At 37.7% G+C, this 21110-nt stretch overlaps 2 protein-coding genes across 2 annotated transcripts in view; one reads left to right on the top strand and one right to left on the bottom strand.

Annotated features, from left to right (window-relative positions):
• The window catches only part of LOC134668995 (BAI1-associated protein 3), a 116142-nt gene that overhangs the window by 59552 nt on the left and 35480 nt on the right, over positions 1–21110 (bottom strand). Inside the window, exons 5-7 of the mRNA XM_063526512.1 lie at positions 12005–12230; positions 8845–9023; positions 11–174 (exon numbers count right to left, since the gene is read on the bottom strand). Coding sequence (XP_063382582.1) covers positions 11–174; positions 8845–9023; positions 12005–12230 — 569 coding nt within the window. The remainder of the gene's footprint in view (positions 1–10; positions 175–8844; positions 9024–12004; positions 12231–21110) is intronic.
• LOC134668991 (multifunctional methyltransferase subunit TRM112-like protein) overlaps positions 1–21110 on the top strand; it is a 246289-nt gene that overhangs the window by 219932 nt on the left and 5247 nt on the right. The gene's annotated exons all lie outside the window — the stretch shown is intronic.

The following is a 21110-nucleotide window of genomic DNA, read 5'->3' as shown; positions in this document are numbered from 1 at the left end:
AGGCACAAACCTGTTGCCAGTTGTCGTCGTCATGTCTGCCTGCTTCTCGGGCTGACAGCCACAACCGAAGCCTGATGCGTCCCTGGACCGAGGAGCGCTGTGAGCGAGCCTCTAGCTTGTACCACGCCTCCACGCCCGTCGACGGGATCTCGCGAAGCGGAATGTTCACGCACCCTGCACAAACAATATCTCATTGACTGTCTCTCATAACATACAACACATTGCCTGCCTATTGTTCAGTGAACCGCATCATCGAAGAATAATAGGTACTATACTTACTGCTTGGTAACGGAAATAAAGTATGTTTGTGTTACTTATAAATATTTGTGAAGTCGGCCTTAATTAGCTGGCTGGTCTTAGCTGTCCAAGTGTCAGGATGTGAAATTGCAAATGTGATAAATGACATGGTTGTTATCACTAACTTACATTATAAGAAAATGTAGACCAACCTCAATCTTACACTATACAAATATTCAAATGACTACTTAGGGATATAAAAACGCAATGTTTGCTAAACTACAGATGTTTTATAACACTGGTACATTTTGATACTAGACAAGAATCAAAATATTCAAAAGAAAAGAGTGTAAATCAGGTTATAGGACAATAATCCCAAACAACAATGTTATTACTGCAAGGACCGGAAAACCCCTCTTTACGCTTAATCCTATCAATTCGGTAACCCAATCGTTTCGGTTACCTTATCATTCGGTAACCCTATCATACGGTTACCTGATTGTAATGGTAAGCTTATTGAAACGGTAACCCTAACATTGTTAAGGGTTTTCAACAGGTTTTCATTCAGTTATAGTAACCTTTATTATCCGTTGCTTATTGGTTTGCTACATTTTTAGTACATTATTGTCGAGGCTCGGAAGCTACTTGCGGGCTGAGGATTCGTTTTAAACGGACGACCTATAATTTTATTATTACAGGACCGGAAGTATTTATTTTATTTATTTTATATATTATATATGTTATTTATTGTATTTATTTTATTTCTTATTTTATTTATTTTATTTATTTTATTTATTTTATTTATTTTATTTATTTTATTTATTTTATTTATTTTATTTATTTTATTTATTTTATTTATTTTATTTATTTTATTTATTTTATTTATTTTATTTATTTTATTTATTTATTTATTTTTTTTTATTTTTTTATTTTTTTTTTTATTTTTTTTATTCATTTTATTTATTTTATTCATTTTATTTATATTATTCATTTTATTCATTTTATTCATTTTATTCATTTTATTCATTTTATTCATTTTATTCATTTTATTCATTTTATTCATTTTATTCATTTTATTCATTTTATTCATTTTATTCATTTTATTCATTTTATTCATTTTATTCATTTTATTCATTTTATTCATTTTATTCATTTTATTCATTTTATTCATTTTATTCATTTTATTCATTTTATTCATTTTATTCATTTTATTCATTTTATTCATTTTATTCATTTTATTCATTTTATTCATTTTATTCATTTTATTCATTTTATTTATTTTATTTATTTTATTTATTTTATTTAAATTATTTATTTTATTTATTTTATTTATTTTATTTATTTTATTTTTTTTATTTTGTTTTATTACTTTATATATTTTATTTAAATTATTTATTTATTAACATTATTTATTTTAATTATTTTATTTATAATATAATAAGATTTAAAATAAGAACACACCACACGGGTAGGTATAAAGATAAGCAAAGGAACGGCAAAAAAACTTGTTTGTGCTGGAGGCTTCATAGATCGCCCATGCCAACCTCGGTTATTCAATAACAAGTTGAATTTAAGTGGGCGTAAAGATTGCAATCGTTTGAACTAGTCAAAAACCTTATAATGAGGTAACTGAATAGACTGGGTTTTTATTTCGGTTACCGGTAACAGAGGTTAACCGTATCTGATACGGTTACCGAATCAAAGTGTTACCTTATCATACGGTTACCGTTATGGTAGGGGTTTTTACAACCGCTTCTAAAATAACCCTATGAAAAGCCCCGGTTAAGGTAACCGGTTCCTGTCCCTGGACTTATTAGTTGTTTCAAAACCATATAAGTATATAGTGCATACCTAATTCCAACTGTCATTCACCTGTAGCTGAATGATTTCCATTCGGAATGAATATCAAACAGGCCGTCGGCAAATAAATATTGAATTTGCACTCGCACTCATCAATCTTGTTACATCCAATTTTTTGACGTAAATTCCCATTTCAGCGGGCCACGAGAAGATTTCGAAATGCTGACAAGCCATAAAGTTTTGGCGTTCATAAATGTTGCAATTTCACTCAAATATTTCGTGGATGACAAAGTATTTCACCTGTTGCATCAAAATTCCTTGCGCTGAATTAATATTCAGGAAACTTTGAGAGTTTATGCTGAACGAAAATAGTAAGTTGAACCGAACTAGCTGCTTTTTTACCGCATATAAATAAGAAAGGCGGCAGTTAGTAGATAATTAAATCTAGTCATGTATTTTTAAAACGATATTCCTCAGATAAGAAAAGATCCTCCAGTTACCAACTCCTCAATATGGCAAAGATTTTACGCCTATCACCCCGACTCAAGATATAATTGATAGCCGAATGATGACAAATTCTTTTATTCATGTTGGGTTAGTGTTTTAGATAACGTTATTACCATCTAAAAGGACACTGTTAAGGCCAGCGACGGAATATAGTTATTCTAGTTCGTTGATTGAGGCGAATAATTTTACGTAGGAGTTTTGTCTATTTAGAGAGTGGATGTTGTTTTATTTACCTACTTACCTTGTTGAAAGAGAAAATGGAGACCAAATGCTTAGCAAATACTTTTACCTTATTTAAATAAAAACAATACAAAATAGGTTTATTCGCCAACACATACAAACAACGAAAATAAAAAGAAAATGGGGAACAACACTTGGGGTGGTAAAGATTTAGACTTTTTTATGCCGTATTGTAGTCGCTTGTATAAGTTTTAATAAGTTTTACTACGGGTACACCTACCTACTTAATTTGAAAATAAACAACCGTTCCTGATATGATGAAATCAGTGTACTTACACGTGTGTAGTCAAGATCCTAATAATAATAAATTTATTTAATAAGAAAATCGATGATGAAGAATCGAATAAAACGTATCATAACGGTTTGACAATATCGTCTGTTTGCATAAAAAATAAGTAAATAGATTAACGTGTGAATTCCGTCTACTTATATATTACTTTTTCTTTTCCAAGAAAAATGTTTCAATTATCAACAGTGGGATACTCAAATCGGCTGTTTAAATAAATCAAGATATCAACGCCCGTATTCTTTTCCGACACTTTTGTCTAGACAGCCAGTTTTAGCTTTCATAACAAAAGCGATTCAAAATTTCAGGCGATCCAGTCTATCGCCAATTTCGTGTACTTATTTACAATTTTGTGTATGTGTGTGTGTGCAAATACGTGAAGGATGTTTTACACTGATAAGTACCTACACCCAAGAACTCTACTTTCTCGGGTCCGTCTATGGGAATAAATGGCAGCCTGGATTGTTAGTCTCAAAGTTTACCGTCCATTTAGCCTCAGATGAAGTAGTTTATTTTACGACCTCCGAGTGCGTATAGTTGTTACCAATGTAAGTGTCAATTTAGACGCCGAGACAGTCACAATCGAAACGGAACCATTTGTGACCGGGGACTGGGGAGTACTTTCGAAGCTCGCCGATATCGGATGAAACTTGCGATAGTTTTTGTTCCAATATGTTTGATGTTATCCAACAAGATTAAGAATCCACTATTTATTGAGGAGATATTTTAGGGATCTCGGTTTTATAAACCGTGGGAAGGTGATTTATTTTTGTAACTTTGTCTGTCTGTTACCTCTTCACGTTAAAACTGCCAAATGGATTTATCGATACGGAGATGGAGATTGGATACCTACGCAGACAAAATGGGGACAGAAGCTAGTTGTTTCATCATATTGAAAAATACAACAGGCATGTTGTCTGTTCCCAAAAGTTAAGGATGCACTGGATACTAATTTCTAAGTAACAACGGAAGTAGTTTTAGTATGTAGACATAGATTGGAATCTAACTGATGATGACAAACCTTGGGTGTGTGGACCCAACGCACTTGTGCGAATTGGGGTAAACGGGACGCAAACTATGCGCCTAAACAAAATGGTAGGTAAATGGCAATGGTAAAATGGTAGGAAAATGGTTATGGTAGGTAATATTTGCATTTGCTACTGCTATACCCTTAATCATCTAAAATTGTCGTACCGATTGTGTTTGAACTTCACAGTTCACAAAATGTCTAAATACATGGGTCAAACAGAAAACTGTGTTACGTCTTTCCTGTAGACATACACAAGGGTTAAGGGCTATAAAGGTTAATTTTCTTATTTAACCCTTATCCACGTGAAAAGGTCTTCCTTTTGTTTAGAGAACTATGATAAAATCATTACTTACATGCCCACAAGCTGTTAACTATTGCCCACAGGAAAGAAAAATGTACAGTTCGCGCGAACACGCTAGTTTTCTCTCCTGTGGGCAATAGTTAACAGCTTGTGGGCATGTAAGTAATGATTTTATCATAGTTCTGTAAATAAAAGGAGAACGTTTTTACGTGGGTTAGGGTTAAATAAGAAAATTAACCTTTATAGCCCTTAACTTTGTGTATGTCCACAGGAAAGAACGTAACACAGTGATCTGTTTGACCCACATAATTGTCCAATTTTTTACGCAAAAAAGTTTATTTTCGAGAGCAGTTTAGTCAAATTAAACATAAATCTTTATGTCTCTGTACTAAGATGGCAATTTTCCTGTTTGGATTGACATTCTGGAAAATATATCTCTGTTACTATTTCTATGCTCCTTTGATTTTTTCGAGCGAGGAGCTTTTATGTTAGAATTAGGAGTTTTTTTATTTATTTATATGAAACTTGATTTTCGCTCCTGACTCCTAACTTTTAATAATTAACAAAAAGCAACGAACGGGCATAGTTAATGGTCTATATGTCACTGTAAAAGCCCGAAGTACGGCAAAACCTAGGTTTTGCCGTACTTCAATCAGATCGCAGATTCAAACGGATCGCAGTTCAAACCTAACCTAACCCACTTAACGGCGCATGCGGTGCGGTGTACGGGGGTTTGAGCGGGAGGGGTTGAGAATCAGTGCATGATTCAAACTTTACCGGTCGCCGTGGTAAGACCTAGGATTTACCATATCGGTGTTGGTAAAAGCCCGAAGTAAACTAGTAAGATTTAACATTTCGGGCTTTTACCGATCGGCATCGGTAAAAACTAGGATTTACCGGTAAAACCTAGGTTTTGCCGTACTTCGGGCTTTTACAGTAACATATATACATTAAAAACTATAATGTCATTGACCGAGGGAGGAAATGGGGACGCATACGTTTGTATGGAGAAGCAGTTGTCCACTATCTTACTTGAAGTAATTTATACGAATATTCTTATAAGGAGAAGTTTTACTAATAAACACTATCCGGCATGATCGATCTTAAACAATTAACTGGATAAAATATTAACTAAAGTTATAAAAAAATTAACTTCACTACAGTTTAATCGATAGCGGTAAACTGTTGGTCAACTTTAAGTGAGAATATAACAATAGAAAATTGCTTTGATGATATTTATTGTTAATTGTACCAATAAAAAGGGTAATTTTACTAAAACTAGGTAAGTAATATATATCTACACAAGTAAACCATATCAAACATAGCACTAGATTTAATCTAAAACGCAAAGCGAATTCTTGTGTCCTATGAATATTTCCGAAAACTCATTGGTTCGTGCCGAAATCGAATTTAGGGTGAAAAATGCGAGACAATGTCGCTCGCGACTGAAAAAGGGCAGGCCCAGCGAAGCGAGGTATACCTTGCTTGAAAAATATGTAAATTGTTATCATGGTTTTCGAGCATCATTCATTTGACAATATTGAGTACATCCATTCAGAATTACATTGCTTGTAATTCTAAATATATGGTATGAGTTTCTTTCCTGTCTGTGAATGGTAACTGAGCGGATTCTTTATAAAAAATTTAACCAATTGTATTTCTGTCAGTTCAAAAATGTGTTAAATATGAACTGACAAAGGTAAAAACCCTCATCATCGGCGTAAGCTACAAAAGAAAAGTAAAGGGCAATTTACAAAATTAAGGAATTGTTTCAATAGTTAAAATTGGAACCTCGAAGGAATTGTTATATTTTCCATTAATTGTACCTACTTTTTAAAATGAATATCAGCTTAACGCGAGTCTCTAAGAAATAGGAGTATAAAATTGGCTTCACACAAAATCGTTAACGAAATAGTTGTTTTTCAGTTGACAGGCCCTGAGTAAGGTGTGACATTTAATTCGCTTGGGTTTTCCCATATCTCGGGGGGTCCAGTCAAACGCTTCACAAAGTACCTACCATCAGAAAAATACTTCTTATAAGCAATATTTAAGGGCGAATATCATTTGTTTATATGAATTCTGAGTGACCTATAAACTTTTTAACTAACGAAGTTATTTTTGGCAATCTGACTACATTCGATGTAATTTAGTTTTATCTTATGTAACTTCTACCTTTACCCATATCTTAACTATTCATCATTGATATTTATCTTTTGTAGAATATCATCGAAATACTGTTTACAAGTTTAATATCAAAAACGAAATGTTTTAGCACATATACATTATTAACGTGGAAAAACTTTAAAACCGATGCAACAAATGTGACGTTCACAATATTGAAACAAGCTTTTAAAGTATAGCGTAAAAGCCTGCGCGATATTTTTAGCCATTTTGCCCGCTTCGATGAGTCAGATAATATCTGACGTCGACGATACAGTTAACGCTACAAGTAGAACACCATTATATTACTTTTTTGTAATAACATAACACGATTATGAGGCAATGGTTTGTGTCAGCAAAATAAATAACATCTTACTGCGACAGAGTACCTACTAGATGTGTCATTTATATTAGGGTTGATTGACAGAATCTGTAATGAACATGTCCGTATTTTTAGTCATATTTGTTGCATTTTTCGGTTAACGATTTTTTGCAGCACAACCGAGGTGAACTCACAAGTATTAACCACCACAACCATATGAAAGGTTAATTTACTTATAAACATTAATATCCACACCTGCATCTGCCAAACTCATTTGCCAATTACTCTTACTGAATTGTAAATACGAGAGGCATATAGGTAAACCATATTTATGTTTCGTGGGTCGTGGGTCGATTGAAGGCCCAGGTGCCAACGTTTAACCTGTCTACGTCTGCCCTGCGCGCGAAAATATCGGGAACAGAAAATGACTGGCACAGGTGTCTGTTACACCCTGTTCACACGCGCGTTAAATCTGGTAATATATAGGGACTATAACAACGTTAAGTACTTGGACAACTCAAATAAGCCGTAGCGTGTGGTACCTACCTACACATGCGGAAACGAGAATTATGCTTTTCCACCCGACCATAAAATAGGTACCTATTTCGCATTATGAACAAATAAAATTGCGATTATTTGATGTCTAAACGCATGAAAATTTAGAAGCGCCATGTAGGAGAGAAATAGTTACCTTCGGTCCCGAACAAAGTCAACAATTTTCATAATTCTAACAAAATATGAATATAACGTAGGATCTAAGGCAAATTGTAAATAATCTACAAGTTTATACCTAGTGATAGTAGTGATATTTGGATGTAATATATACTAATATCTCCCTTCCGTAGTTTAAATTATTACTTTGATAGTCTGCTAACATATCTCTGAATTTAATTTAAAGCCTTTGACATTAACGCATTTACTGCCAGTGGGAGCTACGCGCTACGTTCGTAGCCGTTTATACGTGTTTACCGCTTTGTAGCGAAAAACTGCTACGAACAGTAAACCTGCCAAGACTGCCAAGAGAGGCGCTGGCAGTAAATGTGTTGTTAATGTTAACACAATTGTTGTTCAACTTGAATGGCGTCCGGAAATAGTCGTGGTTACCGAACGTTCTCGATGTCGCAAACTTGTATTTTATTAAACCATACGCCTTTCTTTAATACTACATTGGTGGCAATCAGGCATACGGCCTGCCTGATGTTAAACAACCTCCGTAGCCTAAGGACGCGTTGAGCTCTGGCAACCTTAGTCACCGGCAGAAACACAACACTATGAGTGAAATGTATCTATCTGCCCGATCGAACTTTTAAGATACGTCAATTTATTAATCTAGATCTATTGATCAAGAAACGATATGATTAGATGTGTCAGTGCCAAAAATGGCGTTTTTATTTGAAGAAACGTCACATTTGACAATATCATATCTATAATCCATATCGTTTCTAGATCTATTAACTGACGTATCTTAAAGTTCGAATCGAACCGTAAGTCAGATTAAAACAACAAGCTCTGATCTGATGTAAGTGAAACCGTAGTCGTCTAAAAGTTTAAAATATGTCTCACGAAAGTTCAATATGGATTATGTAACAACTTGCCTAAGAAATCATCCTGGCTGCCCTGGCGCGCGCTCTGGCAGACCTGCTTGAAGAAGCGGCCGAGCCCGCGGACGCCGCGCACCTCGTTGAGCCGCGACACCGCGTCCAGCACCGAGCTCTCGTCGTCGTGGTCCCAGATGTCCAGGTGGAGGACGTCCGATGTAATATAGTGTAACAACTTACCTAAGAAATCATCCTGGCTGCCCTGGCGCGCGCTCTGGCAGACCTGCTTGAAGAAGCGGCCGAGCCCGCGGACGCCGCGCACCTCGTTGAGCCGCGACACCGCGTCCAGCACCGAGCTCTCGTCGTCGTGGTCCCAGATGTCCAGGTGGAGGACGTCCGATGTAATATAGTGTAACAACTTACCTAAGAAATCATCCTGGCTGCCCTGGCGCGCGCTCTGGCAGACCTGCTTGAAGAAGCGGCCGAGCCCGCGGACGCCGCGCACCTCGTTGAGCCGCGACACCGCGTCCAGCACCGAGCTCTCGTCGTCGTGGTCCCAGATGTCCAGGTGGAGGACGTCCGATGAAATGTCGTCTATGTCACTACAAGCAAAAAACAAACCGAAATTTGTATGTTTGTATGTATGTTGAAAGGTTAACTGGAAGAGAGCCTCAAAGGGATACGTTCGCCTTGGAACATCTTAGTAATTTTATGTTATTTTTATACTTATTTTAAGAACACATTATTGAAGGAATGTTGTGATTTTATTTAAGCTCTTGCTTACTAAGGTCAATGTCAGCCCAGCACCTGAACGAGGCGTTTTTATTTGTATTGAACTGCCGTCTTAGCTCATAGTAAATATTGTCTAGAAATAGAAATGAACGAAAATCAACCAGTTTAATTGTTACTTATAAAAATAATCCTCCTTATTTGTAATCTATCAGTGCTAAACTGTACTCACACCAGTCGCAGCCCATATTAAGAGCTGCGGGAAATCTAAGGAAATTTTTATAACCGTTGCACATAGGGGTATTTCACTAGAAAAGCTGGCCAAAATGATTTATGTACATTTGTATCAGGAGTTCTATTGTGTGAATCCAAATATGCTATTTTAATTTATTTTATACAACTTTTATACATTTGCCGGTTGGTGTAGTGTTGTATCGTTTATATACCGGTCAATAGCAGAATAAAACATTCTTCAAGTTTTAATTATTTGATAAACAGCTACTATCTGATCAATCAGACGACCCTTCATCACTTTCACCTGTTGAATCTGATGATAAGTCATCTGACATCGCGTTTGCGTCTATGTTTGGGCCAAGCATCATCTCCCTAGCAGCAAGGCTAAATGGTTTCGCTGATTTTAGAGGCTTAGGCCTAATGCTGCTCAAAAACGGATCTGACGTAAGTAGCAGCCGATTTAAGACGTCCAAATTGCACTGCTCTCTCGAGAACTTCCTTGAAAAGCTCTTCCTAAATTCTCGGAAGTACTTATTTCTGGCCTCGGCTGCCTCTTCGGACAAATTTCCTATAGGGAGAAGGGCATATTTCATTACAACAGGACCATGCAGTAAAATTTTGTGCACGGTTGGGGTCATTTTATTCATGACTGCATCAAGTTTTTGTAGAAATTGGGGTTCGTTACAGTCTTTCATCATACGAAAAATGTATTCTCTGGTCACTACTCTCACGCCAGAAGGACCTGCCATGATAAATCAGAAAATTATTTTTTCCGACCGCAAAAAGAAACTTTGTTTGGTAATATCGCTCAGTGTAAAAATTCTCGTAATTCGTTAATGGGCACTTCTGGGCACCCTAATTTTAAATAAAATTGCTAGAGAATTAAATGTCCTGTCGAATAGAACTACAAATTTAGCCCAATATAGCCCAATAGAACAACTTTCGGCCTTTTGAGTTCAAGTCAAATTCGTAAATTCATAGTGCAAGAGAGTACTTACTGAAATTTGATATTAAATGTATATAACCCTTAGTAAGAAAATAATAATAAACAAATTAAATTAAGCATACCTGGTGAATCCATTTCCCGAACAGACATTTTAAAATATCACCTTATTTGTTGTCTATAAACAACGCATAACAATTGTAATATTTATTATCGAATTTCCGCTTTCGTAGATGTGTTTTAGTAAGAGCGGTTAAATGACACCGATTTCACAAATACCCACCACACGCAGCGAAAAATAAATATTGTTCTAGTATCTATGAATTATATGACTAAGGAGTTCGGCTACCCTTTTCCCGGGATTCTACGTCTTGATACATTCTACTAATGGCCAGCTTTTTTAGTGAAATACCCCTATGTGCGTTGTCGTATAAACAATTTAAAATATGTCTCACGAAAGTTTAATATCGAAATCCTAAATTAAATTTAACGGCCTCTGTTACATAAAATGATACATAAACCACATGTACCTAGTTCGGCACACTGGTATTTTTGTTTTCCGCCACACGCGTATCGCTAGCGTTACCCGTGGAGCCTGAGTCTGATATTGGCCCCCGGGGCATCGCAAGTACGGTGTAAACGGCATGTAAAATTAAAACGCCGCAACAGCTACCTCGGGATTTCCCGGAGCTTTTAAAACGGGTTGAGAGTACAGTTTAGTGCTGATATAATACAGGTAATTTTATAAGAAACATTCTAGTTTAAGTATCTACGCTATACGTGTAGAATGGGGCACGAATCAAGATCGTTTTTATTTGTCTAGATCAAAATAAGTAGTCCGACTAGGCCGAAATAATAAATGACCCCCGATCATTTGAATGTGTCGTCGAGCAATTTAACTTGTAGACGATCGACGTTTTATTTAAATTTTGAATAGGCAGGTACGTAATAATGGCAGTTTTTTTTTTATTCTAAGCAATATGTTGAAGACATCTTTTAGAATTCATCTGAAAATTCTGAAGTGAAATTAAAGTTTTATATTAAATTACGACAAGCCATGCATGTATGATGCATATCCATTAAAGACAACAATACATGACATAATGTGATTTAGCTTTCAAGTAGCACAGTACCTATTAAGGATCAAGCTAAAAGCCTGCCTAAGGAATCTGATAACATAATAGATTCAGGGCTTTCAACTAGGTATAATTGAACTGCAAAATATATGTATCATGTACTAGCTTTGTACATAGAACTAAAAAGGTACATACTTGGGAGCCTAGTTTTGATTATTATTTTAGAAAATATTATTTTCAAGTAAGTACCTATCTATGTATACTCCTGGATTCGTAGTTAGTTGGTCGGTTTTACAAATGGTATTACAAATGTTAGCAAAATTAATAGTGTTAAAAAATGTTATATTGACGTCTCTTACGAAAATGCATATTAGTCATGTTGCTACCTTTGTTTCAATTCGCTTACGGATAACGGTTTGGTGCAATTGATCCCAAAGCCCACTTGCACCATTCCACAACCCGGGCGTTAAGCGGTTAAACCTTTAACCCAGTGTCAAATTGTACTGGTAACATGGCAGCAAACCTGGGTTTAAGCGATTAACCCCGGGTTAATGGAATGGTGCAAGTGGCGCTTAGTGATATAAAATTAAAAGAAACTCACAATTTAAAGCTCTCATTCCACTTAGGCGAGAGCGTGTGCGGCCTCACGCTAGTGGCCCTGATGTATCTCGCGGGCAGCCGGCCCAGGCTGTCGCGCTGCTGGCGTCCGTCGCGGCGCTTGAAGCTGAGCCGGAACCCGTGCTTGCGGCCCTCGTCCTCGGAGGCCCGGGGGGACGCCGGCAGGGACGCCGGCTGGATACCCAGCATGCAGTACGGGTCGCTGAATCCTGGACATGATGGACACTAATTAATATCAGCCGGGCTAGCACATGATTGGCGCGACAGTATCTCGCGGCGAGATGAACTACCCCTCCCTCTTTTATTAACATAGAATAAGACGGGTAGTCTATCTCGCCACGAGATACTGTCGTGCCAATCATGTGCTTAGCCTACAGCTCCTATACAATTCAGTCATAAGATGTTGTTGACTAATGGCCACTTGGACTATTCACTAACCCGGGGTTAAACGGTTAATTCTGGAGTTTCCATGGTTACGAGTACAATTTGACACCGGGTTAACGGTTTATCCGGCTAACCCCGAGTTAGTGGAATGGTACAAGTGGGCCTAAATAGGTATTAACTAACGTCGTAATCGTAATTATGTACCTGTAGTTTACCAGGGTTTAAAAATAAATGTGACGTACCTAACTAATAACACTTAAGATACCTCATGTAAATAGCCATGACATTGTCGCCTTTGTTGACTATCTTACAGAGATAGGCAGTCAATTCATTTTTGATAATCGCCCCATACTCGTACCGCGCACTCCAATAAGTTATAAAACTTTGTAGGTAAATAATAATCAAACGATGTTATAATCGTTACCCTTGAACTTTAAGGTATAATTTGGAACATTCGGTATCCTTCACATAAACATGAACAAATACAGCGCACGTGTCTACGTCGGCCCTTGGTCCTAATTTCAATTTCAATTTCAATTATTTATTTATTTCAAATCCAGAGATCCATAATATTGTTAGTAGGTACAACAAATCTTAAAATTAATTAAGGTTAGTGACATTAAAATTACAAATTATTAATAATGAACCTATCTACATACTAAAAAATAAATATAACTAGGCACCTAAATGCACCACTTCTCAGCATCTGTGGCTGCCACATGCAGTCCATTCCAGTGCATGAGCAGTGGTGCATCCATCTTACCTGCCAACGTTTTCAGGATGCCATTGGTACTGCCACACAGTCTCTGCATAAGTGACGCCGATCTGTTGCGTATAATTGCATAAAAGTCATCTGTGTGCGCCTCCGCGAACATTCCGGACGCACTACAGTGACGTGGCAGCCCCATTAGCATCCTAAAAACGTTGTTATATTGTATTCGTAGAGCATTGTACGCTCGCTGAGTATAGCCGGCCCACAGGCTGCAGGTGTAAAACGATTGGCAAAAAGCTTTAAAAAGCGTCTTTTTCACGTCTTTGTTACACCTGGCAAACCTGCGCGCCAGCATATTTCCGCGAACGGCCAACGCTCTACGCTCCCTCTCTATGTCGAGGTCATCTTTTAGGTCCTCGGTGACCCAGTGACCAAGGTATTTGAACGTTTTAGTGACCCTGAGTGGTTCCCCGCCCAAGGTCACAGGAGGTACTGTTTTATAGAATTTTCTTCGTGCTTTGAAAACAAGTACCTCACTCTTTTTCCCATTGTACCTTAGCCCATGTCTCACCGAGTACCTCTCACAGATATCCAGCAACTCTTGAAGTGCACTTATGGATGGGCTCAACAACACCATATCATCAGCATAACTGATGTTATTTATGGATTTGCCATCCACGGAGCATCCGACATAGGCATTGTTGAGCTCATCCATAAGCTGGTTCACATATAGGTTAAACAACCTAGGAGAGGACAGCCCGCCCTGCCTTACTCCACATTCTAGACGGTATTCATCCGAGTGAACGCCCGCCCACCTGACCTCCACCTCCACCTCCTCGCCTCCACCTCCACCTCCTACGCCTCGCCTAGTCTGTGGCCATGAGTAAGCCCATTCATAATTAAAAAAAAAAAAAAAATACTAAAACAATACCAAGGGCACACAAAGGAAAGGTTTGTTTTCTCAGATCAAAAGCTTTAAACAATAACAGATAACTAAATTCGTGATGCTTGTACCGCATTTCAATTGAAAACGATAGATACTTATACGTTCTATTGAGGTATGCCCAATTAATTAATGTACCTACTTAGGGTAGGTAAACAATGTAAATATATAATAATATGATATGAGACATGTAGGTATTATATTTTAAAATCTGATAGATTACTTAGCATCCGTGTCAAGATAAAAAATAATTGGAGTCAACCAAAAGATTGAAATGATGAACATTATGATAAATTTGGCTATTGGCAATTTTTTTCATAAGTACATAATATCATTAATATCTGTGGCCTTAGAAAAGAGACATTCGTGAACGGAAAACAGTAAGTTTATTAGGTACGTTCTCATTACCTACATTCTTATTATATCATATCAATTCCGAGCGAGTTAGTTGAATGACGTTCAACTTTGTTGTGTTTCGCTCTGATATATCTGAAGGTGACTATACAATATATGTGCTTACCTACATAAAGCCACTGGCATGAGCTGTTGGTGTTTTAACAAAAACATGAGTTTAAAGTGTAAAATCAAAGTTAACATAATGCAGCCTGGCTCTGAAATGTTGTCGGAAATTGTATTACATGCGCTGGAGCGAGGTAAATAAATATTAATAATAGCACCGGCGAACCGCTTATTTTATAAATTATAAAAGTGGTTTACAGGAACTTCGCAGTAATTGAATAAATATTTACTAGTACACAGTTGCAATACTATCAGTTGACATCATGCAAAGTAGGTAAATGTTGCATGCAACTAAACTAGGAACTTTACAAACAGCGTCACATCTTTCTAAAACAACCGTAGGGTACGTGCCTGAACTGCAGGGGACAGCAAAAATACCCGTCTTTATTGGAGATCCCGTTTTTGATTAAGACTCTCCACAGGGAGCGTGTGTGTAGCCATAGAATTATGAACTAAATATCTTTAAAACACAACACATTAGTCACATAACAGCTCTACAAGTGTGTGTCACCATCATAAATATGTAGGTATAATACTCTCCACATTTTTTCACTGATATAAGTTTTTAATGTCTCTTGTTAAATATAATTACTTATTGGATTTGACTGCTGAACTTTATTCTGCCTAGAAGGTTATAGGTATTTACTGATGACCCACGGGTAAAGGTACCTTATGGCAGTTGGCGCTTACGCTATTATTAACGCCGCTCCAATATTATTGCGGCGCTATGCGACGTAAGCGCCAGCCGCCATAAGGTACCTTTTGCCGTGGAACGTCACATTTTTTCAGGTCTTTACGTACATTTTCCTAAAAATAATAAGTACGTTTTCTCCCACTCACGAGAAAATATTCAAGTAAAGCTCTGGTCTCTCGAATTCTCAAAGGACAAAAAGAATAGCCGACATCTACATATTTATAATTTACGAATATGATGTAAGGCCCGGCTGCGGTGCGCGAGGAAAAGGCAGGATTTTACCTTGAAACACACAGATCACTTACCCACTGAATAATGGAGTAGGTATAAAGTACCTCTACCTTACATACACGTGGATGAAGACTGTACAACACTCTTAACTAACCGCTCATGGACGTTATCTCGCTGCACGGTTAAGTACTTAATAGTTGTTATATACTGTACACAGTCACATTTATGACATGTCATTATGCAATGATTGGATAAAAAAAACATGTCGACATTAGATGAACATGAGTAGGTATAAAAGCGCGATAGGCAAATTAAATAAAATTTTCCAATTTACAAAACATAATAATTTTATTAGATCTTTAAAGATCACCCCTTACCAGGTTCTGGTATAGGAGTGCCCATGACGGGCGTGCTAATATATTGCATAATAGCCATAGACAAGCCCTATATTAATAAAGGGTATTATGACTGCAATGTCCTGCCGCCAAAATGAAATACTAGCAAATATTGTAAACCATAGATTAACTTATACATGCTATGCCTTAAGGTGCAGTGAGTTCAGAAAACGGAGTTTTTTAAAAGCCGTAGCTCTTTTTTGGATCACAATACGGCTGCCATACATTCAATTAGCAAACTTGAGGGCTTTTTCTAGTGAGTGGAGTGATTAGAATCCTAAGTTTTTGACTTTTGCTCGATAGAAAACGATCACGAACATAGGTCTAAAACGGACTTTAAAGATTCATAACAATTTGTGCACAAAAGATAGAAATATGAAAACTGCTTCTATGTACGCGCAATTGTATGCTTGAACGACTACCAGGATTACTTTTTTTTTTAATTTCACATTCACTAAATAAGTTCGAAAATATGATATCAGCGGTTCCGTGCACGCAACTTCTTTGATCAGATGCCCGCTGGGCTTGGATCAAAGCACACGTATCGCGAATTTAATTAAAATGACAGTTGATTTTGGCATTTATTTCGACATTAAGTCATATACATATACGAAAAAGTATACCAGTAGACAAATAGTATTTAAAAAATCAGGGTAAATAATTATCATCACATGGAGCTCGAGTCTCATCTTAGATTTGATTTGTTGGGGCATAATGGTTGAAAAACGCAGTAAACTATCTTAAAACAATACGATTCCAATATCATTTAAGTAATTTGCTCCTTGAAACCCGGCTTAGAATGAAAAAAGTTTGAAGACTCATACTTATTGATTGGAATTAATTTTCATTATGCTGGTATTAATATTGCATACCTATTTGACGTACTTTTGTACGTCAACGTCAATGAACTGTGATGACAATGTTGTGATCTTGTATTTATGTTAGAGAACTTTTGATCTTCAAATATTACCTATTAATACGGAACATTATGTAAATATTTCGTGTACTACTTGAAAATCGTGCAGTGGTACACCTATTTTGTTGCTGTGAGGTCCGTCTAAGATAGATGTATAATGCGGTTACGTGCTGTTCTGCAAACCTTCATGCAATCAAGAATAAATAAACGGCTATGGTCTAGCCTCAGCGAGTTTTTGCGGCTTGTGAGGCCGAGATATACATTATACATACTGGCCTACGAGGCTTACAGCCCAAAACCACTGCGGTGCCTGGTTTGTGATTGCCTATGTATCGAGTGTTATACTAATTTACTATAAAATAAAACAAAGTTTTTCGTTCAATGATATTCTGTGCATATTTAATTTTATACCTCGTCGATGACAAACAAGCATACGGCCCGTCTGATGATAAGCAATCTTCGTAGCCTTTGGATACCTGCAACTCCATGCGCGTTGCCGAGTCTAACACTCCGCACCCCTCGTTGATAACTGGCAACCATACTCACCGGCAGGAAGGACACTATGAGTAGGGTCTAGTGCTAGTTTTATTTGGCTGCAGATTTCTGTAAGGTTGAGCTCTGCTCTAGATCTGGAATGACATCCGCTGTGCTGTGCCCTACCACACAAAGCGAGATGTCATTCTCAGTTCCCATTCCCATACCTCTCTTTGGACGTAGTTCAAGGACCATATATCTTAAATATGCCGATACCGATATGTCCATATATCTTAAATATTAACTATAGAGATTCAGAGTCTGAACATATAACTGTAAGTTCACCAAAAAAATGCCGTAATAGCTGTAGGTACAGTCAGATGCAGAGAGAAAGAATCCGCCAAAATGAAATTTCCACCCTGCCAGGACTTTATTTATTGATAAAGATAACGATATATTTATTTGCAAAAAATATAGTGATGAACATAGGTGGACAGTAATTTTGGATGCGTAGGGTAGAGCGGGGAGAAACGTAACACTATGTACTTTGACCTTAGTTTCTGGTTAACCATTATTATTTTGATGAGTTTAATGTAGTCATACTCGTATATAACGTCAGTGCATGTTCTGTACATTAACGTCTTGACTAACATTATAATTGTGTATTTTGTTTTAAAAAAATCGTCTTTTGTTACTAATGACCCCGTTGGCGTGCAGAAAGTAACACGTTGTGGGTCAAAAGTAGCAAGACACAGTGGGCTGTAATTTAATATAATATGACATATCAAATCAAAATAAAAACCGGTCAAGTGTGAGTCGAACTCGCGTCCCAAGGGTTCAGTACTGCACACATTTTTGAACGAGCGAGCAAAGCGAAGTTCTTAAGTACATTCAGTACTTCTTAAGTAGATCGGCTTATGGCAAAACGTGGGGTCTAAACCCAAAGGTACTAAGATGGATCTATACCGTGATGGTAAGGCCTATCATCTTGTACGGATGCCTGGCATGGTGGCCAAGGACACTAAAGAGCACATGCAGGGATGCCCTTATGAAAATACAAAGAACGGCATGCATGGCTATTACTGGTGCGTTTAGAACGACGCCAACAGCGGCGATGGAGGTACTGCTAGACCTCTCGCCGCTACACCTAGTGATACAATCTGAGGCGCGGAAATCGCTACACAGGTTGACCCTAACAGGACTCTGGAGCGATAGCAAGCCAAAGACCAAACACACAAACATGGAATGCGACAATTTCATGAAAAGGATTACGAACATGGGCTGCGATAAGATGCAACCCAAGTTTGTGTTCCATAAGAATTTTAACGTTAAAATTCCAACAAGGGCTGAGTGGACCGAAGGTCTTGAAGCACCAATCTCTGATGAAAACGACATTATATGGTACACAGATGGGTCTAAGACAGAATCTGGTACGGGGCAGGCATTTATGCAAATGACTTTAGTAGTAGCATAAGCATGGGCAATTACGCCACTGTCTTCCAAGCCGAGACATTCGCTATAATTGCCTGTGTTCATGAGAATATAGTTAGGCGAACCCAAGGGAAGAATATCTATATACTCAGCGACAGTCAGGCCGCTCTCAAAGCGCTCGAAGCTCCCAGAGTGGACTCTAGACTGGTATATAATGGCGTCCAAGCTCTGAACCAGCTTGGAAGGCAAAACAGGGTGCAACTGGTATGGATCCCAGGGCACGAGGGATTCATAGGCAATGAAAATGCAAATGAACTCGCCAGAGCCGGATCTGTAAGTAACCTTATAGGTCCGGAACCATTCGTGGGGCTCTCACAGGGAACCATCACAACGGCTATTAAAGACCATACCAAGACCAAACACCAGGAAGAATGGGATAGTCTGACGGGTCTAAAGCATGCAAAGCTCTTTATGCAAGGAATAGACTCCGGCTGGAGCAAAAAGCTTTGGAAACTTAGCAAAAGACAACTCCAAATCATAACGGGGGTGTTTACTGGCCACTACGGGGTCAAAGGATTTCTGGCCAAGATGGGACACTCTGACAACACCGATTGTCGTATGTGTGGCGAAGAGGAAGAGACAGTAAGACACTTAATGTGTGAATGTCACGCCCTCGCCAGACAAAGAATGAAGGACTTTGGAGCAGGATACCTGGAACCAAAGGACTTTAAAACGCTACCCATGAGCTCCATCATCCGACACATGGATATGGTGGGAAAAGCTCTTGAGTAGTTGACGGATCTCTTCTAGGGGGTAACTGCACAAAAGATCCCTATGGGTCGAAGTGTATCCGCAAGGGCCCCCGAAAACAATAAGATAAGATAAGTACATTCAACTGTTTATTCAATTTGTCCACACACAGCTGGCTATCTTAGGATAGTTAGTTACCCATTTTTTTTTGTTCAAGTATTATGTTAAGCATAGTGCCTACATTTTTTTTCATTGTTAGGCGTATCTCTGTTAATTCAAGATAACAGGGCTATAACCGCGGCAATCGAAGTTCGCAAATTGCTGGCATTTCTCTCTGTCACTCTAATTACCTACGGTTTCATTGGTGTAAAAGAAAAATCCCCGCAATTTGCGAAATTCGATGGTCGCGATATACGGCAGTTCAGCCTTCTCACTTAGCTACTCGTACTTAAACCAATTATTTGTTCTGTTTGAGCACTAACCTCCTAAAGCTCATGCTTCGACCTTGCGTGGAGGTGCACCTCTCTCGGATGCTTCAGGCCTTCGGCCCAACGCAGAGCTTGGCCATCGACCTTCGCACTAGCTGTCCGCACCACGTTTCAGTTTCACGTAAACAATTGCGGCTGTGTCCCTAAAACAGCCCAACCGCGTTTTTTTTCTTAAGTCCGACTCACGCTGGACTCTAGATTTCTAATAGGTTTTCCTGTCATCTAGAGATAGAAGGTTGTGTATTTTTTTTCAAAATTTTAGACCCAATTTTATCGGAGATAAGAGGGAGGGGGGGACGGTCATTTTTTGCCTATTTTCTTAAATAACTTTTAAACTGTTTCATATAAAATTATAAAAAAAATATATAGATCCTCAAAATAAGCCCTTTTATAATGTAACACGATATGGTTTGCAAAACTTGGTTTTCTAATTTACTCATATTCCCCTTAAAATAGCCGCCTATACTTAAAATTCATTTGTTTATATTACATGTCCGTCTTTGGGTAGCAGACTTCCATATGTATACCAAATTTCAACTTAATTGGTCCAGTAGTTTTGGAGCAAATTGGCTGTGACAAACGGATAGACAGACGCACGAGTGATCCTATAAGGGTTCCGTTTTTTCTTTTTGAGTTACGGAACCCGACTCTCGAGCCGCGAACATTTAGAAACCAGAAATTTATTTGCTAAAAACATTGTCCTTACAAAGGTATACAAATGGAATACGCAGTGATAAAAAGTGAAATAAACTGTGTGAATCGTGTTAAATGTAATGTTTTGTCATAAAGGCTGCTTTTTCTACAATCAATTGTTTTATTTCCTAATTATACGTATTTTTATACATGAAAGAAAAAAAAATTGGTATTATGAGATTTGATCAAGTCCAGCATAATTCACATAAATATAATGAAATTCATTGGTATACAATCAAATAAGCCATTTTATGCTGAATTCAATGATACATAATTAATATCATTCATACATATTTTTAAAGAAATGGTCATATTTCTAACACACGCCAAATTCGCGATGACCACCCATGGAGGCCACGCCATTAGACGTATATTTTTCTAAATTGGCCGCGCCACTCAACCTCAATCCACCGTTAAATCTGAGGCGCCGCCATTCAACGGCTTGTTATGACTGTCCGT

Source organism: Cydia fagiglandana, chromosome 11, assembly GCF_963556715.1.
Source record: "Cydia fagiglandana chromosome 11, ilCydFagi1.1, whole genome shotgun sequence".
Classification (NCBI taxonomy): Eukaryota; Metazoa; Arthropoda; class Insecta; order Lepidoptera; family Tortricidae; genus Cydia; species Cydia fagiglandana.
Note: the sequence above shows the minus strand (reverse complement) of the source record. Positions and strands in the feature narration are given on the sequence as shown.